The sequence below is a fragment of the Caretta caretta genome, chromosome 16, assembly GCF_965140235.1.
Source record: "Caretta caretta isolate rCarCar2 chromosome 16, rCarCar1.hap1, whole genome shotgun sequence".
NCBI classification, from domain to species: domain Eukaryota; kingdom Metazoa; phylum Chordata; order Testudines; family Cheloniidae; genus Caretta; species Caretta caretta.
Genome location: NC_134221.1, coordinates 366,264 through 394,198, shown reverse-complemented (window position 1 = coordinate 394,198; position 27,935 = coordinate 366,264). Strand labels below are relative to the sequence as shown.

Genomic DNA, 27,935 nt, shown 5'->3' with positions numbered 1-27,935 from the left:
CTGCTTGTAGTAAACTCTGCTTGAATAAAGCTTTGTTTCATAGAGTTCTGTGGCATTGTCCTTGGAGGGTATTGTCCTTAATTCCATATTTCGTCTCCTATTGTGTTGAAAGTTCAGAATTGTCCCTGGGAAATCTGAACAGGCTGGAAGATTAGGACTCTCTGTTTATGGGGGGAGTAGATTAATTGAGCTCTACTGACTGGACGAGTTTTTTTTCTATGTTATGAAAATAAACTCCATGAAGGAATGTGATCCTAATCCTATTAAGAGGAAGAGCACTGGCCTCTCCTCCAGTGGAGGGTGTGTGTGTGCGTGCGCGTACGCTAAGTTAGCTCCAGCGAGTACCTCCTAAAAGCCTGTCTGCGGCTCTGTCTCTGGGGCAAAGAGAGAGAATGTGGATACGTCAGATGTAGGCTGTCATGCTATCTAGTCCTCCCTGGCCTTTCTTTGATAAGTATCTCATTGAAGCCTAACTAGTGCTGCTGTGTTCTCTGGCTTCCCTATCAAAATTGTGCAGCTCCAGGAAATGTACATGAGCCAGCATTTGAACCAAGCCCCTGCTCTAATCAAGCCATTGTTTTATGTGTGCAGAAGCAGAGTGTGAAAGCTGGTGGGCCTCCTGCCATGGAACCTACACACAGTTGGGTGTGGAAGGCACAGCCCTGTCTGTCGGGAGGCATGAATGTGGGTAAAGAGAGAAGGAAACAGGAGACGGGGAGGAGGGAGAGAAACAAAAGTTAGAGGAGGAAAGGGAGGAAAGAGGGCAAAGGAGCAGCAGCAGCAGTGGCCCTAAGAAGGGGAGATTTCCACTGAGTGGTGTCAAATGTAAAAAATAATAACAAAAAACCACCCTGTTACTTACTGCATATGGCCAGATTCTCCCCAGATCTCTGTGAGGCTGCCTGGTGAGACCCAGACCCTCCCAGTGACTGCCTGTCGGATCTCCCTGCCAGCACTGAGGAAAGCTGGAATCCTAAACTCCAGCCCACGGACTGTATTTAGAAGTGGAAATGGGCCCACAAGTTGGACATTTCTGTACTTGAACCTGTCCTAATAGACCCTCCAAACCCTCCTGCCGTGCATAGGCGGGGATCTACTCCATCTTTCTCAGGAGACCGGTTCCTATAACCTCTAGGTTTGTCAGGACTAGGATGATCTCCGAGGTTTGACTGCACATGGGCTAACGAACAATGCCTGGGACTGGCACAGGTCAGCCTGGGCTGTTACAGGCCACCATGGCCCTGTGCAGTAAGGAGGCAAGGCAGATCCCTTGGGCCCGTAGCAAGGGGTGCCAGGTCTGTGCAGTAATGCTCCTAGGCTGAGGTTTTCAAAGACCTCTGGAAATCTATCTTAAATGGTAACAAGGCTGTGAATTCTTTCAATTTTTGTTCTTTAAAAAACAGAAGCCCCCAATTCTGGTGCATGCTATATGCAGCTGCCCAAATGCCCATCCCCCTCACTTGCCAGTCTGTCCTCGTCTCCTTTTCTCCAATCCCATTGCTGGCTTCCACCCTCCTTTTCAGGTCACATCCAAGCCACTCATCCTCCCCTTCACAGCTCAACACAGCTGTGACATGGCCACATCCCTGCTCTCCTTGCCTCCTGCCCCTCCTCTTTCACTCCCGCCTAGCCATTTCTGGCATCTCCCAGCTAAACAGTCACAAGGGCTGCCCTCTCCTCCTTTTAACCCCCAAAGACCCACTTCCCCATGCCTTTTGAGGTGGATCGGGGTATCAACCTGTCACATCCTACGTACTTCACTGTTTACAGCTACTGTGATCCTGGGTTGAGAAATGTTGTACAGAGTCCAGACCCAGAATGACCTTCCCTTGCTGAGCTGGAAACCCAAGAAATACGGCTTTAGAATCCCAACTCATGAAATACAAGTAGGTAGAATATGCTGGTTGCTTTTGAGTGTACCATCAACTATCTCCTTGGGTTTAGTGGTGCCCAGGAGGCAGGGTTTTATTTGGAGAGGAAGCGTTTGAAGCTGGCAAGGGTGTCAGGAAATGGAATAAATCAGAGGCAGCATTCTGGTCGTATGATGACTAGCTCAGACCATTCACTGAAGACCACAGGTTGAGTGAGTGAACAGTGCTGCAGTGTGTCTATGGACTCTCCTCCCCCTCCCACCTCTGGGTGGAGTGTCTTCCTTTGAAAGCTCTGAGCTCGAGGGTGGCTGCTCAGAGTGAGTCAGGAAGGTTGGAAATCACTGGCTGCCAGCTGGACTGCTGTAAGTAGACTGCTGATAACTGCCATGTATTTCTTGTATGTATTGCTTCTTAGCGTTACGCAGGACTGGAAGATTCATGGCTTGGGAATGGCACAGAAACAGTGTCTTTTGTGCTTATGACTTGTCGACAGTTCAGTTTCTCTTCTTCTCTAGGTTTGCTTTCAGGGCTTTCATTACAGTTTGGCATCAGCTTTAAATCCTGAAACTTTTGCTACCTGTTCTGGGGAATGTAGAGATTAGCTGGCTTTAGTTTGTGAACCACTGAATGCTGTCCTTGCTACTAAATCAACCCTGTCGGGAGACCCATTGACCACATAGTAGTCCCTCAAATCAGGAACACTGTCCCACCTGTGTTGCAAGATGGAACTATCTGGGGACTGATGTGGTAACTGTGCCCCCTCCCAACATGGCTGATACATGTATTGTCACGAGGACCTCTGAACAACAAACACTATTCCAGGAATAGAGTAAATAACCCTCATACAAGAGAAACCTGTTAGGTGTTTTGCAAGGGTCCCATTCTTCTGGGCAGTAGCCAAGGAAATGGATGGCTTTTTTTCCTTTGAATAGCTGAGGTGTGAAAAGCTACACAACTCTATTGTGTGGAGCATGTTTAAGTGCTGTGGGAGTTGATTATTTTTTGGTTATGCCCCGTGGTTATGTCAGTGATCGGTATTAATTTCAAAGGGGACTCCGTGTACTGGAATCCGCGTAGCTGTCTGGCTTGGCAAAAAGGGCTCCATTTGCCCACTAGGAGTCTTCGGGTTTGTCCATGCTGCGGTGGGAGGTGTGGCTGCGGCACGTGGAGACGTACCCAGTCCAGCTCTGGTGCCAAGAGTAGTGAAGATGCAGCAGCACAGTCTTTAGTATGGGATTTACAAGCCTGCCAGGGACCCTAGGTAGCGACTTGAGTGGCTGGCCTGGGCTGAAGCCTGTGCTGTTAGGGCTTCGCTGCTGTTGGTATTCGCACTTGCTAGGTCAAAGTGAGCTGGGGTGCGTCCGCGTGGGCTGCAGTCACACCTCTAAGTATACACCGGGGCAGGCAAACTTTTTGGCCCGAGGGCCACATCAGGTTTCCAAAATTGTATGGATGGCCGGTTAGGGGTGGCTGTGTCTCCCCAAACAGCCAGGCATGGCCTGGCCCCCGCCTCCTATCTTCCCCAACCCCCCTGCTTCTCACCCCCTGACAGCTCCCCCGGGACTCCTGTCCCATCCAACGCCTCTGTCCCCTGACAGCCCCCTCGGGACTCCTGCCCTATCCACTGCCCCCTGCCGCCCCATCCAACCCCCTTCCTCTCATTCCTGACTGCCTCCCCCCCCGGGACCCCTGCCCCATCCAACCCCCCCGTTCCCCGTCCTCTGACCACCCCGCCCCCTGACCACCACCCCCAACTCCCCTGCCCTCTATCCAACCCCCGCTACCCCCTTACCGCGCTGCCTGGAGCACCCGAGGCTGGTGGCGCTACGGTGGCGCTACGGCTGCGCCGCCCAGAGCACTCGGTCAGGTCGCAGCTCTGCAACTCCACTGCCCGGCCCCCCGAGCATTGCGCTGGTGGCGCAGCTGAGGCTGCGGGGGAGGGGGAACAGCAGGGGAGGGGCCAGGGACTAGCCTCCCGGGCCAGGAGCTCAGGGGCCGGGCAGGAGGGTCCCGCAGGCCAGATGTGGCTCGCGGGCCATAGTTTGCCCACCTCTGGTGTAAACAGACCCTTAGACCAGGCTGAGTGCTTCCTCTTCAGCATTTGTCTGGATCCCTCCCACAGTCTAGACCTTTCATGACCTGTAGTGTCTCTGGGATGTGTGAAAGACTGGCTGCTACTGGAGAGCTTAGCCCAGAGAGGTCTGAGCAACAGGATTGGCTGTCTCTAGGGAAGAGCCGCAATAGACTGTCCTTTACATAGTGTGTGGCCTCCTCAAAGCACCTCGTTCTTTTTAACTGGCCCTTGCAGATCCCCTGGGAAGCAGGGTGCATCAGGATCCCTGTGGTCCAACCCGTGCTTGTCTTGCATCTTCTGAGAGCAAGCCAAGAGGTGGCCAGTCTTCCTTCAGTCACTCTCTATCATTCTCAGTAATACTCTGCTACTCCAGTCCCAGGGCTTCACAGAGTGACCCCACCTGCATCTGCATTGTCTGCATGTTCTGAGAATTGGTTCGGTTCATGGATGGGTGGGGTCGGTGGGTGGGAACTGAGGCGGGGTGTCTGGCCCAAAGCGATGGAGGGAATTGGTGTCTGGAGTTGGGATTAGAGCTCAGGATCTGGTTCATCGTTCCCAGTCCTGTGTGTAAGTCCTGGTCTGCTTCTCTTAATGTCTTGATGGGCCTTCAAATGGAAGGCACTGCCCCTGTATAGAGAGCTGGCCCCAAAACTAAACTGTGATGTGAAAGGGGCAGTAAAACAAGATGCTGAGGAAATTTATCCCTTAACCTATTCTTCCCTTCCCCACTTTTCCTCCTTACCCAGTAGGATACTGTTGAGGATGCAGGTGAACCCACTGCATGTGCACATGTGCTAGAAGTGCTGTGTAGACAGTGAACCTGTCCAGATCTCAGTAGTCGCTATGGAATTTAATCTCCTTCCCTGAGAGCAGTAACAAGTGCTAGAGCAGGCAGCAGTGCAGTCCGGAGAGCAAACCTCCCATTCGCATAAAAATACCTGCCGCTGACTGCTGGGTCTGTGCTCCGAACTGAACCTATTTAAAGGTTTTGCCATAATAGGAGCGAGTGTCTGGCCCCAGTTAGACTATGGCTTTGTAAAAGACGTGCTCCTTGCAGGATATGCAGCTCCTCGCCTGGCAGCCAGCTTGTTACTCTGGATTGCTCTTGCTTCCTTAAGACTTGTTACAGACCCACTGATTTACTAGAGCTGCTTCTCCAAACCATCTGTTCCCACCATGAGCTGGGGAGAGTGAACATCCTTGATTGTAACTTCAGTCGATTAGTGCTCTCACTATGCAGCCAGGCTGACTTTTTCCCTGCTCTCCAAGGGGATGACTCTTATTTTTAAATGGTTTTTCCATGTATTGATTCCCTTTGCACAATGGCTTGAGCTGTCTTACCCATTTACACCATTACCTTACTTTAAGAGCTCATAAAATATCTTACTACACTTGGCAAATAGCTGTAGAGATCTTCGGGGTGTGTGCGAGGCAGGGGGAAGAGCAGTGGTCCTCGTTCCTTAGGCAGGTAGGTGTGGGGGCTTTGTGTGAACATCACCAAGGGCAGTATTAGACAACTCAGACTTGAAAAAACAAAACCAATCCCCCGCCCCCCAAACAGCACAACAGAACCAAACCCCACCTTCTCACTCAAATATTTCACTGTCGTTTTGTTAAGGGAGTTAGCTTTTTCTGAATGCTCCTCCCACTGCTGACATCCTCTGCAGCCCCAGCAACCCAAGACAAAGAGTAAATCATTAAAATCTAAAAAATAATCTCTACCGCCCCACAGGCTTTTACCCGAAAAGGAAGAAGAGCTGAGACTCTCTGGAGTCTGCTAGGGGCTTGGCTATTGCTGTTGATTTTACAGGTCTCCGTATGCTAGGGAGAAGGGTGGCAGTTTAAAACTCTAAGATAGTTGTTCAATTTGGACACTGGTGCATCCAGGAAAAAGCCATTGAAGACATCAGTGGGGGAATGAAGGCAGTTTTCTGTGGGTTTTTTTTTTCATATTATCCTACTGTGGGAAGGGAGGGGTGGCAGAATGCACAAAATCCTCAAACTCTGGAAACATCACTTAATTATTTAGCTTAAAGGGGTTCTCAAACTGGGGGTCGGGACCCCTCAGGGGGTCACAAGGTTATTACATGGGGGGGTCATGAGCTGTAAACCTCCACCCCAAACCCCGCTTTGCTCCAGCATTTATAATGGTGTTAATTATATTAAAAAGTGTTTTTAATTTATTAGGGGGGTCGCAGTCAGAGGCTTGCTATGTGAAAGGGGTCACCATTTAAAAAGTTTGAGCGCCACTGGATGAGCTAACTCCAGCCTGCATCAGGTTCTGGTGTGCTTATCTCAGCCTCCCCCTTCCACATCCCAACCACCGACTGTGACAGCTGGGTTTCAGAGTAGCAGCCGTGTTAGTCTGTATTCACAAAAAGAAAAGGAGTACTTGTGGCACCTTAGAGACTAACAAATTTATTTGAGCATAAGCTTTCTTTCTTTCGGATCGATGAAGTGAGCTGTAGCTCACGAAAGAAAGCTTATGCTCAAATAAATTTGTTAGTCTCTAAGGTGCCACAAGTACTCCTTTTCTTAAAGTTGGGTTGTTTCCTGAACACCATTGCTCCTGTATTGAGGACCTTTCTCCATCTCTTCTGCACACAACACTACCCTTCCTACTGTCTCCTGTAGCTTGTGGCTTTAGGAGGGTTGAGGTGGGTTTTCATTTCATTGGGTTTTTTAAAATTGGATCCTTTTGTTGTGAATAGAATCCTAGACCATAAAGGACCTAGAGCACAGTCTGTAGTAGTCAATAGGGCTACCTAGCACATCTCTCCAAGGGGAACAGAGCAATGCTTTTCAGCTTTGTGAAGCACTGGGAGAGCCTTCAGGACTGGTGCTAAGTGACTTAACTAAGGCCACGCAGCAAATTGGTGTTAGAGCTGGGAAGAGAGCCCAGGTCTCCTGAGTCCCAGTCTATTTGAGGTACTGTGCTCTTGCCCAAGGCCCTGGTTGCTCAGCAGTGCCCATGCAGCATGTCTCTTGCATGACCTAATATACAGGGCTGTGTAGTTGTTTGCCCCTTTGCTTGGGAAGGAGAGATTTGAAGCTTAGGGGTGTGTGTTTGTGTGTGTGTTTCCTCCACTCTGGTTCTTTGGCTTTGAAATTTTACAGTTGTATGTGCATGTAGATGAGGCAATAGGCATTTCTAATGCATTGAACAAATAAACACTGAGCCCGCCTGTAATGCTTGCTCCCAGGCGAGCGCTGAGGATACAGTAGTGACTTTCTTCTGCTATTTGCACTAGCCCTTAATATTCCCTTAATTTGCTCACAGTCTGATCATGCCTGTGTGGCCTCTGTACTCCTCATGCCAAACCCTTGGGTTTGAACAGTAAGTATGGAAAGAGCGATTCTTTCTCCCCTCTCCACCCAGTAGATTACATTAGCTGTATCATTCACTTCAATGTCTGATATGAGGTATAAATTGTCCCCTTCTCTATATCTCTCTGCCTCACCCGACACTCCGGCTCCTTTCTTCATCTCCTCTAACCCTTAATCCCTTTCTGCCTTTGCTCTTTTACTCTGCAGAGCATTTTGAGATCAGCTCCTGTGACAGGCACCTCACCCCCAGGAAGAGGGAGAAACCATGACCACCATTAACCATTTATTTGCTCTCCCCTTGTTCTAAAGTGCCTGTCCAGACCCACTTGATTTGCAGTAAACAGATTTAATGGATTTGGATTTGCAGCCTTCTGTATGTTTTTTTTCTCTCTCACGGTTATGTCTAAAGTAATTAGAGGGGAGAGGTGAAGAACGAAAGTTTGTGGAAATGAGACTGGCTTGCCTGGGGCTGCTTCAGACCTTTCCATCAGCAGTAACTCTTGTCCCAAACTAATGCAATTTTTGGATAGACCTGTTCCCAATCAAATGCATGGCTGCCAATTAGGAGAACTGTGAGTCTGATCCTTTGATAGATGCAATGAAAATGGGGCTTGGGAGCAATTAGATTCTGAAGCAACAGAAGTCAGCTTTTGCATGTTTGATGTCTGGAGTTTAGAGGAGACTTTTTCACTTAATGAGTTAAAAATGATCCTTTCTTCCCTGCTGCATTGGATCGTAGGCTCTTCAGGGTAGTGACTTTGCCACCCACTAGAGAGTTGCAAAGATATTAAAGAAATTAACCTAATGGAAACACACCTCATTGGAAATTGAGCATTTGCTTTGAGTTCTGTGTACAGAGCTTGAGGGAGGATGGTATGTCCCAGGCTATGAGCCACATCTCTCGGACAGTAGTTCTCGGGGTGCGGCTTGTTGGAGGCCTGACTTTTTCTTTGTGGACAATAGAAACTGCCTTCTGTTTGGGGAAGTGTTTCCTGTGACTCTTGCCCTAACGTCCATTATTCCATCTTTCTTCAAGGCTCCCACTGTCCTGCGTGCGCCATCATTGACAAGTCTGCAGTAAAGATGTCCAGCCACCACACAAACCATGTGATGAACAGCTCCATGGAATCAACCTCTGAGCATTATCATCTGACCTCGGAACATCATCACCCTACAACATCACCGGGGCACAATCATGGAGAAGGGATGATGATGATGGTAAGTGAAGTCCAGAAAAGTACGCATCATCCAGAGCTTAATCTGAGCTCGGTTTCCAAAGTCCAAAGACTTTTGCCTCCCTGAACAGGTGGCTCTTTGTAGCCAGGAGTCAGAATCAGTTTTCTAAAATGCTTATTTATTAACGTTTAGCTGCAGGGAGGGCATGACTTAATAGCACTAAATCCATTCACCCAGTTGCTGAGCTCACTTCCTGAGGGGTGTTTCTCTACAAGGATTCTTTAAATTCTCTGATATTGCTGCTTGCCCCAAATGTGCTGTTCTGTTTTCAGTGGCAGCTGCTAACATGCATGAAAATCTGTCCTGCCCTGGTTTGTGTCGGAGCTGGGAGAGGCGACAGAGGCAGTTTTCCCAGAGGACATTCTGCCATAAGAAATGTGTTCAAGAATTGGGCTCCTTTTATTGCAAACTGTGCTTTCCTTGCAGAAAGCCCTTCCTTTTGTGAGCAAAAGACATGCTCCTAGTGTTTCTGGAAGGGCCTCTCTAGCCATTTGCTGGGATAGCTGCTCAGAGTCATTTAGACCAAAGAACGTGTGGTCTTTCCTTACTGGGATTTTCCTATAGAAAAAAGGAAATGAATAGAACAGTGGTTCTCAAACTTTTGTACTTGTGACCCCTTTCATATAACAAGCCTCTGAGTGCGACCCCCCCCTTATAAATTAAAAACACTTTTTTATATATTTAACACCATTATAAATGCTGGAGCAAAGTGGGATTTGTGGTGGAGGCTCACAGCTCGTGACCCCCCATGTAAGAACCGCACGACCCCCTGAGGGTCCTGACCGCCAGTTTGAGAATCCCTGAAATAGAACTCTTCATCTGAGCTCTTAGCAAGAACATTAACGGGCTCTGTAAAGAACACTCACTGTAATAAATGAGAGCAGGATCTAAGTTATGATTGACTCAAAGTAACCAACCCCATTCCTTAACTCACTGAGTTCAGGACAGTGCCATGCTGAGCGTGCAGCATCTTGGTGGGTGCCAGTTTGTGTGTCAGTCGCCATGTTGTTTCCTCTACTGATTGGGGGAGGGCATAGGAGCTCTCTTGCCAGCAGAGGGAGACAGAAACTTTCCCTCTAATACACCCTAGCTGCCTGTCTCCATTGTTCTCCTTTCACCACAGGTGGAAATACCTTTCTGACTGACTCCACTAGCTTTCTGGTATTTGTACTGCTTTTTCCCAGTACAAACTGTTCCTCCCCCTAGGACTGAGAGTTCTGTCTTTGCACCCATTTTCATACTAAATGTTCTGTGGCAGCCACTGCAGATGCTGCTCCCATAAGTGGAGCCTGCATACTATGGCCCATTGGAGAGAGGGGCCATTCCACTCACTTGGCATTTGCTGCTGTCCGGTTTGCCGTGTGGAATGAGATGAGTGGCTTCCCTCCCTGCTAATACAGCTTCCCGAATCCTGCTGGTACCAGCCCAGACACTCACCCTGCATTTCTGGTGGGCTGGTGGAGTCAGGACTCTTTTCTGTGAAGCTCTCTCATCTATACTGTAGAGTGTGTGCAGGTTTTCGCTAAATCTTTATGATTCATGGTAACTGCTGAATGCAAGCAGTTGGCCAGCACCTTCTGGAGAGGAGTAACATGTTGCAGCTTTGCTTAGTGTCTGTCCCCATTTGCTAATTAGGAGAAGTTATACACATTAAGGGATGTTGGAGGAAAAATCCGACTTGGGCTCAAGAAACTGTATATGCCAATGGCAGGGATTCTCCTATTGGCATAGGTAATCCACCTCCCCAAGAGGTGGTAGCTAGGAATTCTTCTGTCAACCTAACACTGTCTGCACTGAGAATTAGGTCAGCTTCACTACGCTGCCTGGGGTGTAGATTTTTCTAACCTAATTTTCTAGTGTAGACCAGTCCTAACTTCATTGCAGATTCCATACACAACAGCAAACATCTCCTTATTTTTCAGCCTTTTATAAAAGTTATGATGTGTGTGAGATGAATTCAGAACTTGTCTAGATCATGTGTAAATAGCAGGACTCTTCAGAATTAGAGAATCAAAAGCGTTGGGTCAGCGTCTGCTGGGATGGTTCAGCAGGAAGCCTTTTAGTTAGAATATTTCCCTATTGAAAATAAGAGGCTGTGTGCCAATAGGGAAAATAACACCGGGAAAGCAGAGGCCTGAAATGTACAGGTCACCATGCAGTGAGCTCTCCAGGTCGTTAACAGCCACCTGTGTTTCAGACTTTACAAAGCTTCCTCTCCACCCCTCCAGTTAAACCAGCTGATAATGCAGCTGCTATGTGCCTCTGGGCTACCTGGGTAGCCTCGCAGAGCAAAGAACAAGCATCTCAGTAGAAGATTTATTTTTTGTATACGCCTTTCCTTTTGAAACAAATTTTATCAGCTCCATATTTTGCCAGTCCTCTTAAAGCTGAGGAATTTCTCTGAGGCTTTGTCTACACAACCGCCCATATCGGCAAAACTTATATCACTCAAGGGTGCGAATATTCCACCGCCCAAAGCAACATAAATTACACTGACAAAAACACCAGTGTGCATGGTGCTAGGTCAGCTTCTGCTGCCTGCAGGGGTGGTATTTCTGTGCCGAAGCGAGAGCTCTGTCCCATTAGCACAGAGCGTCTTCACTAGGTGCGCTGCAGAGGTACCAATACAGCTGTGCCACTGGACGTGGAGACGTGATATCAGATTCTACAGAGATTTGAACATAGAATACCAGGGTTGGAAGGGACCTCAGGAGGTCATCTAGTCCAACCCCCTGTTCAAAGCAGGACCAATCCCCAATTTTTTATTTTTTTTGCCCCAGATCCCTAAATGGCCCTGTCATAAATATAAAGGGAAGAGTAAACACCTTTAAAATCCCTCCTGGCCAGAGGAAAAACCCTTTCACCTGTAAAGGGTTAAGAAGCTAGGATAACCTCGCTGGCACCTGACCAAAATGACCAATGAGGAGACAAGATACTTTCAAAAGCTGGAGGGGGGGAGAAACAAAGTGTCTGGGTCGTCTCTGTGTTGCTTTTGCCGGGGACAGAACAGGAATGGAGTCTTAGAACTTAGTAAGCAATCTAGCTAGATATGCGTTAGATTATGATTTTTTTAAATGGCTGAGAAAATAAGCTGTGCTGAATGGAATGGATATTCCTGTCTTTGTCTTTTTGTAACTTAAGGTTTTGCCTAGAGGGATTCTCCATGTTTTGGATCTAATTACCCTGTAAGGTATTTACCATCCTGATTTTACAGAGGTGATTCTTTTTACTTTTTCTTCTATTAAAATTCTTCTTGTAAGAAACTGAATGCTTTTTTTTTTTTTCATTGTTCTTAAGATCCAAGGGTTTGGGTCTGTGGTCACCTATGCAAATTGGTGAGGATTTTTATCAAACCTTCCCCAGGAAGTGGGGTGCAAGGTTTTGGTGAGGATTTTGGGGGGAAAAGACGTTTCCAAACGACTCTTTCCCAATAATAAACCCAGTTAGACATTTGGTGGTGGCAGCGAAAGTCCAAGGGCAAAAGGTAAGATAGTTTGTACTTTGGGGAAATTTTAACCGAAGCTGGTAAAAGAAAGCTTAGGAGGTTTTCATGCAGGTCCCCACATCTGTACCCTAGAGTTCAGAGTGGGGAAGGAACCTTGACAGGCCTCCTCAAGGATTGAACTCACAACCCTGGGTTTAGCAGGCCAATGCTCAAATTGAGTGAGCTATCCCTCCCCCCAACATGACACATTTGAACTGTTAAAAGGGTTTAGCTTCTTTTTTGTTTTTAAACAAAGTAGCTCTTTGGCATCTGACTGTCTGATGCTTTTGTCTCCTGCTGACTTGTAGCGAATTGGTTTAAACAAGCTCGGAGCAGGCGGAGATTTAGAAAAGGTGTTCATGGCAGATTCTTTTGTCACTTTTGACTGGCTTAGCGTTGACAGCAGAGTGACATTTTGAGCACGTCAACACTACAAAAAAAAAAAATGCAACACCGGTCTCAGACCCCAGATCAGTGGACAGGGGCTCACACCACAGCACTAAAAATAGCAGGGCAGACATTCCTACTCCGCTAGAGCCTGGACTCTGCAACCTGCCCCTCCCACCAGGTTTCAGAGCCTGGGCTCCAGCCAAAGCAGGAATATCTATGCTACTATTTTTAGCCCCACAGCAGAAGCCTGAGTTAGCTGACCCACACTGAGTTGACTAGGCTCTGAGACTTGCTGCTGCAGGGTTTTGTTTTTGTTTAATTTGGTTTGGCTTTCTTTGTTTTTTGGGTTTTTTTTTAGAGGAGAATCATAGAATCATAGACTTTAAGGTCAGAAGGGACCATTATGATCGTCTAGTCTGACCTCCTGCACAACGCAAGTCATGGAATCTCACCCACCAACTCCTGTAACAAACCCCTAACTTATGTCTGAGCTATTGAAGTCCTCAAATTGTGGTTTAAAGACTTCAAGGTGCAGAGAAACCTGCAGCAAGTGACCTGTGCCCCACGCTGCAGAGGAAGGTGAAAAACCCCCAGGGCCTCTGCCAATGTGCCCTGGGGGGAAATTCCTTCCCGACCCCAAATATGGCGATCAGCTAAACCCTGAGCGTGTGGGCAAGACTTACCAGCCAGACACCCAGGAAAGAATTCTCTGTAGTAACTCATATCCCATCCCATCACAGGCCATTGGGCATATCTACCGCTAGTAGTCAAAGATCAATTAATTGCCAGAATTAGACTTCCCATCATATCATCTCCTCCATAAACTTATCAAGCTTTGTCTTGAAGCCAGGTATGTCTTTTGTCCCCACTTCGTCCCTTGGAAGGCTGTTCCAGAACTTTACTCCTCTGATGGTTAGAAACCTTCATCTAATTTCAAGTCTAAACTTCCTGATGGCCAGTTTATATCCATTTGTTCTTGTGTCCACATTGGTACTGAGCTTAAATAATTCTTCTCCCTCTCTGGTATTTATCCCTCTGATATATTTATAGAGAGCAATCATATCTCCCCTCAACCTTCTTTTGGTTAGGCTAAACAAGCCAAGCTCCTTGAGTCTCCTTTCAGAAGACAGGTTTTCCATTCCTCGGATCATCCTAGTAGCCCTTCTCTGTACCTGTTCCAGTTTGAATTCATCCTTCTTAAACATGGGAGACCAGAACGGCACGCAGTATTCCAGGTGAGGTCTCACCAGTGCCTTGTATAATGGTACTAGCACCTCCTTATCTCTACTGGAAATATCTCGCCAGATGCATCTCAAGAATGCATTAGCTTTTTTCATGGCCATATCACATTGGCGGCTCATAGTCATCCTGTGATGAGCCAATACTCCAAGGTCCTTCTCCTCCTCTGTTACTTCCAAGTGATGCGTCCCCAGTTTATAACTGAAATTCTTGTTATTAATCCCTAAATGCATGACTTTGCACTTTGCACTATTAAATTTCATCCTATTACTATTACTCCAGTTTACAAGGTCATCCAGATCTATGATATCCCGGTCCTTCTCTGTATTGGCAATACCTCCCAGCTTTGTGTCATCTGCAAACTTTATTAGCACATTCCCACTTTTTGTGCCAAGGTCTGTAATAAAAAGATTGGTCCCAAACCGATCCCTGAGGAACTCCACTGGTAACCTCCCTCCAGTCTGACTGTTCACCTTTCAGTGTGACCCGCTGTAGTCTCCCTGTTAACCAATTCCTTATCCACCTTTCAGTTTTCATATTGACCCGCATCTTTTCCAATTTAGCTAATAATTCTCCATGTGGAACCGTATCAAATGCCTTACTGAAATCGAGGTAAATTAGATCCACTGCATTCCCTTTGTCTAAAAAACCTGTTACCGTCTCAAAGAAGGGATCAGGTTGGTTTGACATGATCTACCTTTTGTAAAGCCATGTTGTATTTTGTCCCATTTACCATTGACCTCAATGTTCTTAACTACTTTCTCCTTCAAAATTTTTTCCAAGACCTTGCATACTACAGATGTCAAACTAACAGGCCTGTAGCTACCCGGATCACTTTTTTTACCTTTCTTAAAAATAGGAACTGTGTTAGCAATTCTCCAGTTATACGGTACAACCCCTGAGTTTACAGATTGATTAAAAATTCTTGCTAACGGGCTTGCAATTTCATGTGCCAGTTCCTTTAATATTCTTGGATGAAGATTACCAGGCCCCCTGATTTAGTCCCATTAAACTGTTGGAGTTTGCCTTCTACCTCGGATGTGGTAATATCTACCTCTATATCCTCCTTCTCATTTGTCGTCCTACCTTTATCCCTAAGCTCCTCATTAGCCTCATTAAAGACTGAGGCAAAGTTATTGGGCCATGCCTAGATTATCCTTGACCTCCACTCCATCCTCGGAGTTTCGTGGTCCCACCTCTTCTTCTTTCTTTGTTTTCTTCTTATTGATATGGCTATAGAACCTTTTTTGCTGCAGGATGGCTGCCTCTGTGTACCCAGAAGCCTCCTGCTGCGAGACAAGCCCAAGGAAGAAACCAACAGAACTCCACTGGCCATCGCCTACAGCCCCCAGCTAAAACCTCTCCAACGCATCATCAGCGATCCACAACCCATCCTGGACAACGACCCTTCACTTTCACAGGCCTTCGGAGGCAGGCCAGTCCTCGCCCACAGACAACCCGCCAACCTGAAGCATATTCTCACCAGCAACGACACATCGCACCATAGTAACTCTAACTCGGGAACCAATCCACGCAACAAACCTCGATGCCAACTCTGCCCACATATCTACACCAGCAACACCATCACAGGACCTAACCAGATCAGCCACACCATCACCGGCTCATTCACCTGCATGTCCACCAAAGTAATATACGCCATCATGTGCCAGCAATGCCCCTCTGCTATGTACATCGGCCAAACTGGACAGTTCCTATGTAAAAGGATAAATGGACACAAATCAGATATTAGGAATGGCAATATACAGAGACCTGTAGGAGAACACGTCAATCTCCCTGGACACACAATAACAGATTTAAAGGCAGTCATCCTGCAGCAAAGAAACTTCAGGACCAGACTTCAAAGAGAAACTGCTGAGCTTCAGTACCTTTGCAAATTTGACGCCAGCAGCTCAGGATTAAACAAAGACAGTGACTGGCTAGCCAACTACAAAAGCAGTTTCTCCTCCCTTGGGGTTCACACCTCAATTGCTAGAAGACAGCCTCATCCTCCCTGATTGAACTAACCTCGTTATCCCTAGCCTGATTCTTGCTTGCATATTTATACCTGCCTCTGGAAACTTCCATTACATGCATCTGACGAAGTGGATATTCACCCACAAAAGCTTATACTCCAATACGTCTGTTAGTCTATAAGGTGCCACAGGACTCTTTGCCGCTTTTACAGATCCAGACTAACACGGCTACCCCTCTGATACTTGAGATCTATTTTTGTTTATCCTTCCATTTAATTTGAACTGAATTAGCTCATGATCGCTCAAACCAAGGTTGTCCCCTACAATCATTTCTTCTGTGAGGTCCTCACTGAGTGCCATTTTAGATTTGGTTTTGGTGAGCAGTGTTCCGCAGCTGTAGTTGACACCGATTGTTGCTAGTAGAACTCTTTACCTACACAGTGCTGACTCCAGTGGGGCACTTTGTGGTAGGATTGCCAGCTTTCTATTTGCAGAAAACCGAACGCCCTTGCCCTGCCCCCGCTCACTCCATTCCTCCCTGCCTTTATTGCTCACTCTCCCCCACACTTGCTCATTTTCACCGAGCTGGGGCAGGGGGTTGGGGTGTGGGAGGGGGTGAGGGCTCCAGCTGGGGGAGCGGGCTCTGGAATGGGGCCAGAAATCAGGGGTTCGGGAGGGGGCTCCGGTCTGGGGCAGGGGGTGGGGTGCAGGAGGAGGTGAAGGCTCTAGGCTGGAGGTGCAGGCCCTGGGGTTGGGCTGGGGCTGAGGAGTTTGGAGTGAAGGGGGGGGCTCCAGGCTGGGGCAGGAGGTTGAGGTGTGGGATGCAGGCTCTGGGAGGGAGTTTGGGTACAGGAGGAGTTCAGGGCTGGAGCAGGGGGTTGGGGCATGGACTCCAGGGGGTGCTTACCTCAGGTGACTCCCAGGAAGCTACTGGAATCTCCCTCTGGCTCCTAGCCTAGGCTTAGGGGCAGCCAGGTGGTTCTGAGCACTGCCCCTTCCTGCAGGCGCCACCCCCACAGCTCCCATTGGCCGAGCTGGCACTCAGGGTGGGCGCAGTGGGCAAAGCCCCCGTGGCTGCCCCTACACCTAGGAGCCAGAGGGATGCAGTGCTGACCAGAGCTGCCAGGGTCCCTTTTCTGGTCAAAAACCATATGCCTGGCAACCCTTACCATGTGGGCAGATCAGATGTAGAATCAGGCCATTGCTTGTACCCCCCTTCTCTGTCCCTGTAGTATGATGGGGTTTGCTTCTTACTGATTCTGTTTTTCACCTCCCTTGGGGCTGTGACTGGCTTGAATTAGGCCTGGTCTTCTCGAAGAAATTAGGTGGTTAAACCAAACTAACCCCCTTGTAGACAATGCTAGGTTGATGGGAGAATTCTCCCATTGACATAGCTACAGCCCCTCCGGGAGGTGCTGACAGGAGAATCCCTCCTGTTGGCCTAGGTGGTGTCTTCACTGAAGCACCATTCCTGCATTTTAAGTGTCGACAAGGCCTTAAGCTTAATTGACAGTTTACCAGAAAACCTGCTCCTGAACATAATTTGTTTTAGTGCTGAAATGTGCATCAGAGAATATCAGGCTTGGAAGGGACCTCATGAGGTCATCTAGTCCAACCCCCTGCTCAAAGCAGGACCAATCCCCAACTAAATCATCCCAGCCAGGGCTTTGTCAAGCCTGACCTTGAAAACCTCTAAGGAAGGAGATTCCACCACCTCCCGAGGTAACCCATTCCAGTGCTTCACAACCCTCCTAGTAAAAACGGTTTTCCTAACATCCAACCTAAACCTCCCCCACTGCAACTTGAGACCATTACTCCTTGTTCTGTCATCTGGTACCACTGACAACAGTCTAGATCCATACTCTTTGGAACCCCCTTTCAGGTAGTTGAAAGCAGCTATCAAATCCCCCCTCATTCTTCTCTTCTGCAGACTAAATAATCCCAGGTCCCTCAGTCTCTCCTCAAAAGTCATGTGCTCCAGTCCCCTAATCATTTTTGTTCCCCTCCACTGGACTCTTTCCAATTTTTCCACATCCCTCTTGTAGTGTGGGGCCCAAAACTGGACACAGTACTCCAGATGAGGCCTCACCAATGTCGAATAGAGGGGAAGGATCACGTCCCTCCATCTGCTGGCAATGCTCCTACTTATGAAGCCCAAAATGCCATTAGCGTTCTTGGCAACGAGGGCACACTGTTGACTCATATCCAGCTTCTCGTCCACTGTCACCCCTAGGTCCTTTTCTGCAGAACTGCTGCTGAGCCATTCAGTCCCTAGTCTGTAGCGGTGCATGGGATTCTCCCGTCCTAAGTGCAGGACTCTGGACTTGTTGAACCTCATCAGATTTCTTTTGGCCCAATCCCCTAATTTGTCTAAGTCCCTATGTATCCTATCCCTACCCTCCAGCATACCTACCACTCCTCCCAGTTTAGTGTCATCTGCAAACTTGCTGAGGGTTCAGTCCATGCCATTCTCCAGATCATTAATGAAGATCCTGAACAAAACCGGCCTGAGGACCGACCCTTGGGGCACTCTGCTTGATACCGACTGCCAACTAGACATGGAGCCCGATGATCTAGCCAACTTTCTATCCACCTTATAGTCCATTCATCCAGCCCATACTTCTTTAGCTTGCTGGGAAGAATACTGTGGGAGACCATATCAAAAGCTTTGCTAAAGTCAAGGAATAACACGTCCACTGCTTTCCCCTCATCCACAGAGCCAGTTATCTCGTCATAGAAGGCACTTAGATTAGTCAGGCATGACTTGCCCTTGGTGAATCCATGCTGACTCTTCCTGATCACTTTCCTCTCCTCTAAGTGCTTCAGAATTGATTCGTTGAGGACCTGCTCCATGATTTTTCAGAGACTGAGGTGAGGCTGACTGGCCTGTAGTTCCCAGGATCCTCCTCCTTCCCTTTTTTAAAGATGGGCACTACATTAGCCTTTTTCCAGTCATCCAGGACCTCCCCTGATCGCCACAAGTTTTCAAAGATAATGACCAATGCTCTGCAATCACACCCCCCAACTCTTTTAGCACCCTCGGATGCAGCTCATACGGCCCCATGGACTTGTGCTTGTCCAGCTTTTCTAAATAGTCCTGAACCACTTTTCTCCACGGAGGGCTCATCACCTCGTCCCCATGCTGTGCTGCCCTGTGCAGTAGTCTGGGAGCTGATCTTGTTCGTGAAGACAGAGGCAAAAACAGCATTGAGTACATTAGCTTTTTCAACATCCTCTGTCACTAGGTTGCCTCCCGCATTCAGTAAGGGGCCCATACTTTCCTTGACCACCTTCTCGTTACTAACATACCTGTAGAAACCCTTCTTGTTACTCTTAATATCCCTTGCTAGCTGCAACTCCAAGTGTGATTTGGCCTTCCTGATTTCACTCCTGCATGCATGAGCAATATTTTTATACTCCTCCCTGGTCATTTGTCCAGTCTTCCACTTCTTGTAAGCTTCTTTTTTGTGTTTAAGATCAGCAAGGATTTCACTGTTTAGCCAAGCTGGTCACCCGCCATATTTACTATTCTTTCTACACATGGAGTGGTTTGTCCCTGCAACCTCAATAAGGATTCTTTAAAATACAGCCAGCTCTCCTGGACTCCTTTCCCCCTCATGTTATTCTCCCAGGGGATCCTGCCCATCAGTTATCTGAGGGAGTCAAAGTCTGCTTTTCTGAAGTCCAGGGTCCACATTCTTCTGCTCCTGAACTCGACCATCTCATCATCACTGCCTCCCAGGTTCCCATCCACTTTTGCTTCCCCTACTAATTCTTCCCGGTTTGTGAGCAGCAGGTCAAGGAGAGCTCTGCCCCTAGTTGGTTCCTCCAGCACTTGCACCAGGAAATTGTCCCCTACCCTTTCCAAAAACTTCCTGGATTGTCCGTGCACTGCTGTATTGCTCTCCCAGCAGATATCGGGGTGATTGAAGTCCCCTATGAGAACCAGGGCCTGTGATCTAGTAACTTCTGTTAGTTGCCTGAAGAAGAAGCATCCTCTCTCTCTGTTTAATTTACATTGTCATCTTTTAATAACCTGAAAACATCTGCCAGTAAGATTCAAAGAGGGGAGAAAATCCACTAGATCTTTTTAACCCTGAAAAATAAAGCAATGGTGCATCGCCACAGAACCTTGCATCTTCAGACAACACACTGGGCACATGTTAATGACCTATGTGGAATCACTTTTTAAAAAGAAATTAACAAAACAATAAAAGCCCTTTATTTAAGTTATAGGTAGGCTTTCAAGGGTGAGATTTTTATGGATAATTTTTAATCATCGTGCACACACAAACTGACAAAAGAAATTCATTGATGATGATTGAAATTTACATATAGGCAAAGTAAGAAAAATGCTGCTTGAGAACTTTTAGAGTAAAATCCAGTGACTTTTCAATTAAAATTGTTACAAATGGACAAGCGACGAGTTACAGCTGTAACCGGAGTGTGCACAGCAATACCTAGCACTGCGGTCTGTGTTTCTGCTACACTAGTTTTGCTGTAGAACAGGGGTGGGCAAACTTTTTGGCCTGAGGGCCACATCGAGGTGTGAAACTGTATGGAGGGCCGGGTAGGGAAGGTTGTGCCCCCCAAACAGCCTGGCCCCTGCCCCCTATTCACCCCCTCCCACTTCCCGCCCACTGACTGCCCCCCTCAAAACCCTCGATCCATCCAACCCTCCCCTGCTCCTTGTCTCCTGACTGCCCCCTCCCAGGACCGCCTGCCCCAAACTGCCCCCCCCATCCAACCCCCGTGCTCCCTGACCCCTATCCACACTCCCACCCCCTATCCAACCCCCCCTGTCCCTGGACTGCACACCCCCCCCCCAGAAACTCCACCTCTTGATCCCTGTCCCCTGACTGCCTCCGGGTCCCCCTACCCCTTATCCAACCCACCCCCTGCTGCCCCCGCCCCCTTACCATGCTGCTCGGGAGCAGGAGCTCGCAACCCCGCTGCCCAGACGGAGCCAGCCGCCTGAGGCTGCGGGGGAGGGGAGACAGCAGGGGAGGGGCCAGGGGGCTAGCCTCCCTGACTAGGAGCTCAAGGACCAGGCAGGATGGTCCTGTGGGCCGGATGTGGCCTGCGGGCCGTAGTTTGCCCACCGCTGCTGTAGAATGTTATTTCAACTATGTACTTAGTTACTGACCAGAATGGACTCCCCCTGAGGTTAACTCTAGTTCTATCGGCACAAAGTCCTTCCATTTAACTTCCTAAGGGCTTGTCTGTGTTCTGTGAAGCTCTCCCTCCCTCCCTTGGAGCTTAGGCATCTTGCTGAGGTTTTAAATGATTTTTCTGTCTTGGCCAGGACATGACTTTCCACTTCAGCTACAAGAACGTGCCGCTGCTGTTTTCTGGATTGGTGATCAATACATCTGGAGGTTAGTACAGCTATGTTAGCAAATCGGCTGACTTGCTGCTCACCCCAGGCCAAACCAAAGGCTTGCTACTTAGCAGTCTTGTCTGAATGACCCCATCCCATGAGGTCAGAGGTTCCTAGAGTGTCCAGGGCAAGGTGGTTAACAGGTTGGAAATTGGGGCACAAAGGCTGAAGGTGATGAGATGACTTCTGTGTCACTATTCAGGTGTTGCACAAGCCTTAGCGAATGTGGTTGAGAGTTTCGGTTTATGGAATTGGACGTCGCACTCCCTGTGGCCTGTGTGGTGGGAGCTGTTTGTTGCATGGTTAGGTGCTTTTCTCTGTGTGCTTGAAGCAGATGACTCATTCTGTGCAGTCAGTAACCTTGTGCTGTCCTTTCCTGTCTATCAGAAATGGCTGGTGCTTTCGTCGCAGTCTTCTTCCTAGCCATGTTTTATGAGGGCCTCAAAATAGCCCGGGAGAGTCTGCTCCGTAAATCACAGGTCAGCATTCGCTACAACTCCATGCCTGTCCCGGGACCAAATGGCACCACTTTGATGGAGACGCACAAAACAGTCGGGTAAGAATCCACTTTCCTTCTAACACAAACGCTGCTCATCTCAGCAGAAAACACAAGGAAAACTGAAACATAGAAAATTCTAGGCAGATCAAATAGTCCTCTGCAGTAAAACTAACTTCATGCTTGTACATGCTTCATCCTATACAAACTATAAATACAGGGAACCTGCAGCTCCCTTTTCGGGCCGGGGGAGGGAATGCAACAGCTACTCTTCACCAGCCATGTGAGGCCCTTTTAACGAAGGGGAAACAAAGAATAAAAGCAGAGGAGGCTCATAGGGAGGTGGGATGCTGTTTCCAGATTTGAATTTGGCTAGGACACTAGACTCTCTGTCTATTCTTACATAAGGCACCAAAGGATCTTTCTGTGCCCATGAGTGGTCAAGGCCTCTGTTTGCAGACAAGCTGCCCTGTGTGGCTAGCAGTGAGGGCCAGGTAGTAAAACGAGCTGGAATGATTTTGACCCTCAAACCTTAGCAGCTTTGATCACCCAGTGAACATCATTATTCCTTATCAAGGAATAACCGGCTTTTATTACAAAGCAGCCAGCTTCATGGAGGACGTTGCAGTCATCTATGACAAATACACGTGACAGGAGATCTCTGCCCTTTACTGTCCCATCTCTCTTGGTGTTTCATGGCCACCTTGGCATTTCCAGCCCATGGGTTATTTTCTCTCTCTGGGGACCCTGCATTTCCCATCCTGTGACTCTTGTTCACTGACTGGTCATCCTTTTCTGATTCCTCAGACAACAGATGCTGAGCTTCCCTCATCTCCTGCAGACAGTGCTGCACATCATACAAGTGGTGGTCAGTTACTTCCTCATGCTGATCTTCATGACCTACAACGCATACCTCTGCATAGCCGTGGCAGCAGGCGCAGGCACTGGCTACTTCCTCTTCAGCTGGAAAAAGGCAGTTGTTGTGGATATCACGGAGCACTGCCATTAATCCTGGACACAGTGTCAGAGCCTCTCTCTACCCCTTCCCTCACTCTAACTGCAGTCACCAGGAGAATGGGGATCATTCCCCGGCTGACTGAGAATCAACAATAACCACGAAAATCAGTGTGTGTTGGACCACCAATGTCCTAGTCAGGACACTGCCTGGGCAGCTCACAGGGATTCCTGGTGTTGGGGATTTCCCGCCAAGCAACCTGGCACCCACACTAGATGGACCAGCTCTTGAGGTTACACCAGAGCCACCCTTGACCACAATTTATGTTGCATTTGTAGATTGTTCCCTGACTGAAATTACATAGCAAGTAGAAATTTACAAGATTATTGAAATGTCCTTTTAAAACATTTTATTTTTAAAGAATAAATGCTCAGATCTGGGGGGTTTTATTAATGTTCGATAAAGGCGCCAGTATGTGACAATGGCTGTTTTAATTTTCTAAAAAAATCTGTGCTTAATGCCTGGGGGAGGGAGGCGGGGATATGACTGACCTCTGGGCCAGCCACAGCCTCTGGGACAGTTTATAGAAAATTCTGTCCACAAAATTACAGAGTGCTGCTGGTAAATCACCAGAGGCCTAATGGGCTCAGGTCTGCTCCGAGAAGTGTGCACCATTCTTATTAACTCCTGTGGGCATGTTGTATCTATGTGTATCTGGGCCAGCCTGTGGCCACTTTCAAGCATACAGGTGTGTCTAATGTTGCTGGTTTTCTGCTGTATCCTTGCTCTGCTCAGCTATGAACAGCAGGAACATTTCAAACTGGCCACTTTGGCTTACTGATCATGGAAATGTACTCCCAAATGCAAATCAGCAATCACATCTTTAAGTAGCAGAAAGAGACTTTAAATAAAGCATTGAAGCCCTGCTGATTTCATCTCGATTTGCAGCCATGTGCTGTTAGAGACTCAGATTTGTCATTCCGTGAAAATTGTCAGCAGCTGGCTCTATTGTTCTGACTGTTTATAATATTGTGATTTCTTTTTTCTTTCCGGTTAAACCAAGTAACACGAAGAAAGCTCCTCTGGAGAGGAGATTCCTTGGCTGGCAGGTAAAGAACCAAACTTGTATAGGGAGGATATAGCAGCCTTAAAACTTGCTCCTCTTAGATGAGGGTTGGGGGATAAGAGACTGTAGGGTCAGTAAAAGGAATTTCAACCCTGAGGACTCTTCTTTGTCATAATCACCAAACCTGGAACTTCTCAACATGGCTGTGCTGGAGCAACCAATGCCAATGTCAGAGCTGGATAGCTGGATAGCAGCCAGAAGAGCGCTTCCCACCCTCCAGCCAGGCCCCTCGTGCTAGGAGCCCAACAGATCTCACAAACAAGGCAGGGTTCAGGTCTTGCTGGGAGATCCCTGGCAATACCCAGGTGCTGTGGGCAGCAGGGTTGATTCAATAGTTGGTGGTCTTTCCTCTGAGTCACAGCTAAACTGTGTAACTAGGGAATTCTGTGTTGCTAGGGTGCTAGAGATGAGATGTAAAGTTGAGTTCCTGACCGATGGTTAAAGAGCCCTTGTTTTCTGGGTAGGAGGTGGGCTGTTAGCTGAGTGTGATGGCCTGATTCTGATGGGAGAAATGCTGTTCTGCCTCCTCAAATCCCCCTTGCAGCTTCACTGTTTATTTTACCCCTTATCTCCTGTCCTAAGTGGTCGTGTGGTGTGAAATGGCTGCTCAGGTTCTTGACATGATCTCTGTATATTGTTGGTTCTCATACTGTGGCGTAAGGACAATCCTGGGCCCTTGGAGCCCTTCTTGACCTGGCTGTGGGAAAGGTGGGCCTGGGTCTCTCCCAAAGAGTGTCATGGAACGAATGGGAAAGTTGGAGAACTGCTGCTATTCAGAGCTGATTAGCTCATTTGTAAAATACTTTGGGATGAAAGATGCTACAGAAATGCCATTTGTTATACAGACCCTGAATGTGATGTGAGAGGCAGGGCTGTGTGGTCTTGAGCAGCCTGCCACACAAACTCTACTATCCCCAGATGCTCTGAAATTAAATAAAATCACCAGAGGGTGAGAAATGGTAGAGGCAAAGAAGAAAAAAAGCTAGTTTGGCCCAGGGGATGCATGGTCAATGCGGCCTTAGAATCAGTCCCAAGATGAACTCCAGCTCATGTTCTGGTCGTGTCCAAATAGCCACTGACCTCTCAGCACATTGTGGTTTGCTGCTACTTTAAGCAACTGCTGACAGCAGTTAATGTCCCAGAAAGCTATGGGCTCAGCTGTGATGCACTGGCAGTAGCGTTTCTTTTGTCACTGTGCACTCCTTGTAGAGTCTCTAAGTGCCTGAATCGCTGGAGAGGAGGAGGACAGCGCCAGGACTGGTGGGTGATAAATGGAGCTGGGGGGCGGGGTATAGGTGGGAGATTATGGCAAGATAACGTGAGAACTAGGCTGCAGCATATAAACAGTGTGTCCTTTTGAGAAGAGTATCTCTACGTTCACATGCTCTGGCAGCTTTCAGTACAGAGAGAGACAGAGAGTCCAAAGCTCCCTTAGCCTGTAAGCTGTCTGGGGCAGGGTGTGTGAGCATGTGCAGGCCTAGTACAATGGCTCTCTGATTGGGTTCTCGAGGTGTATTGCCCTACAAAAGCCTACCTTCCTCTACAGCATTTAGAAGAAAACTTCAGAACTATCATGCATTGCCACTGGCAGGCCTACTGCCCTGAGCTCTCGTTGCGATCACCCACTCTTTCAAAAAGCTGGGACCCTGGTTTGATGATACAAGGTATTTGTGCTTTTCATCTTTGTAGAGCAGCACAAACTGGAGCAAAGGGAGACTAATCTAAGTCAAACCAAATGTCTACCCCAAAATCAAACACCCACTGAACTTAGTTGCAGCTCTTGATGTTTCATGTAGCTGACCAACATGTGAATGAAAATCAAGGGGATCAGATATGACCACCCCTTCTTGGATTTTGATGGGAGATAAGGAAGACCTCTGGCTCCATTCTTCCATGCCTGGCAGTGCAGGTTTTTCCCTTTACACTCCTGGTGTTTTCCAGACCCAAATAAATGTTCAAGATGATGTGGGAGGAGTGGCCTCCTGAGGAGTAACTAATGTACAGTGAAAACTAGGTAGGGTACAGTAGTGCAGTAAAGTTCCAGCCAGACTGATGTCCTGCCTCCAGCAATGGCCTGTACCAGCTGCATCATGGAAGGAAAAAGCCTCCTAATATACTTCAAACAATTCTCTCCTGCTATAGCACTTCAGAGGGGGGATTGTGTGTGTGTGTGTGTGGGGTGGGGGGGTCCTTTCTGCCCCCCAGTTCCATGTCCTGAAGTTTGAGTAACTTCAGTGCTTTTTGGCGAAACCTAAAACAGCTGATGACAGGGTCTGGTTTCTAATCCTTCTACACACTGACCCTTGAGCTTAGTAGCATGAGTGCATTCCATAGTTCAGCTCTGTGTGAACCAGTCTCCTTTGATCAGTCTAGAGATGTTCCTTTTTCTTATGGGACGCAGTGACTAGGTGGTTTTCATGCCGATGTTGGTTATTTCATACACCCTTAGACATAGACTCTTTCCAAACGTGACAACCCCCAGCTGCTTAATCTTTCCTCACCCATCACTCCTTCTAGCCACATTTGTGGCTCTCAGTTTCAGGTGAGCAAATTAACCTGTGTTCATGGGGTGTATAATCATTGTGTTATCCAAGCATTGTGACACTTCCTATACAATTCTGTCCCTTGTTCTGTTAGCTTTTCTATCATGTTCTGGGACATAGCTACAGGTCTTCTTAGGAAAAAGATCCAGCAAGAACAATCTTATGTATATTATGACCTTCATCTCTGCATGCCTCCTCCTATGCTATAGGACAGGACAGTGCTATTATCCCTACTTTACAGCTGGGGAACTCAGGCCCAGATCCACAAAGGTGTTTAGAGTCCTAACTTCCATTGGAATCACTGGAAGTTAGAACCCCACCTACCTTTGTGCATTTGGGCCTGAGGGCCTTGCTGAAAGTCGCATGTCTATGGCAGAGCAGGAAATTGATCCCATGTCCCTGGTATCCCAAGCTAGTGCCCTAACCACTGGCCTATTCTTCCTCTTGCTGTTTATGAAATGTGTAACTCTTTGGAAGCCAGCTAGTTGGGTGCATGTGACATGGAAACTGGTTCCCAGTGTTCCTGAGCACTGGTATGGTTCAGACTCATGGGGTCTCGCTCCTTATTCTCTCTGCCTGGGCCTATCTCCTCAGACTCCTGTCTGAATGTGACGTTACTCACCCTCCACTCCCTCAGGTTGGGGAGTTTGGGAGAAGGCAGTTTGCATTTGAGAGCAGAGGGGCTGGCACTGGCTCAAGTGGGTGAAGTATGTTCTGGTGCTAGTCAAGCCAAGCCAAGGCTGGGAGAGGAAGAGAGGGGCGCATCGGTAATGAGTACAATTCAAAACTACTCTTCCCCATCCCCCATACATGAATTGTGCCTGTCTACCCTACCCTGGCTGCAGCATGCTTTCTCAGCTTGATGAGACTCTGCTCTCTCACAATCTCCACAAACTTTACTAGCCTGAATCATTGCGTTTCACAAGTTTGCTAAGAGTGGCCAGGGCCAAGTCTTAACCTTGAGGCTCACTTAATGAGTGTGCCCCTATTATCTCTGTGGGCTTCTCATGAGCCTTCAATCCATGGCCAGTTTTTACCCTTTGTGGTTAAATGTAAATTGACAATCCAGTGGTGTGTTTATAAAATAAACTGACAGAGCCACGTCCCTCACTGGGTTACAATCTCCACATGGTACATCAGTCCTAACATCCCTGTGTTCCTGGCCCAGGCTGGTTGATTTGCCAACCTCCCTAGAGCACCTTCTAGTAACACCCCTTTTCCTGCCTGGAATCTTTTGCAGGAGTGTTTGAGGCAGACCTCCTGATGCTGATATTAGGCTTCTATTGGAGGAAAGCCTCCCCCTCCAATGACGAATAATTGTTCTTAAATGATACATGTATTTAACATGCTGAAAGATAGTGTATGGTGGGCTGTATGCAAGTATGTTGTTTTCAGACTGTACCTCCTGATTGTGACCTTGGATGAATTACAGAGTGTTCACTCATCTCCTAGGCTCTGAATTCTGTTGCAAATAAACTGTCTTTTTGTTGCTTTTTTATCTAAGTGCCTTTAGGAAACAACTGGGGGTACTGCCTTTTAGTTGAACTATAGCTGATTCCAGCTGTATCACAGGGTTGGTTACAGGGGACCATGATATTATTTTTAATTTCACTGTTCTGGAAACAACTTGTTTGAAATGTAAATAGAGCTCCTCCTATATATAATTAGTCAATAAAGTAGACTGCATTTTACTGGGGTGGAAGTGTCTTGGAACATATACCTCCAACATGGAAAAGGTGAAGCTGGGCACTGAGCCAGAGCAGGCACCACCAGCCTCCACAAGGAGTAACTACTCAGCTGTAAGTGGCCTATGGAGTCAGCACCTAGACTGCTCAACGTGG

At 47.8% G+C, this 27,935-nt stretch overlaps 1 protein-coding gene across 4 annotated transcripts in view; it reads left to right on the top strand.

Moving 5' to 3' along the window:
* Window positions 1-27,592, top strand: part of SLC31A1 (solute carrier family 31 member 1) — a 59,926-nt gene extending 32,334 nt beyond the window's left edge. For 3 of the 4 annotated variants that reach the window (XM_048823103.2, XM_048823105.2, XM_048823102.2), the window contains exons 2-5: window positions 8,309-8,490; window positions 20,900-20,972; window positions 21,362-21,530; window positions 22,278-27,592. In XM_048823103.2, the coding sequence (XP_048679060.1) occupies window positions 8,356-8,490; window positions 20,900-20,972; window positions 21,362-21,530; window positions 22,278-22,479 (579 nt within the window). In that variant the 5' untranslated portion in view covers window positions 8,309-8,355 and the 3' untranslated portion in view covers window positions 22,480-27,592. Of the gene's footprint in view, window positions 1-2,212; window positions 2,234-8,308; window positions 8,491-20,899; window positions 20,973-21,361; window positions 21,531-22,277 lie in introns of those variants that run through there. The other variant, XM_075120623.1, reaches the window with a different exon arrangement.
* Window positions 27,593-27,935: the final 343 nt, after the last annotated feature.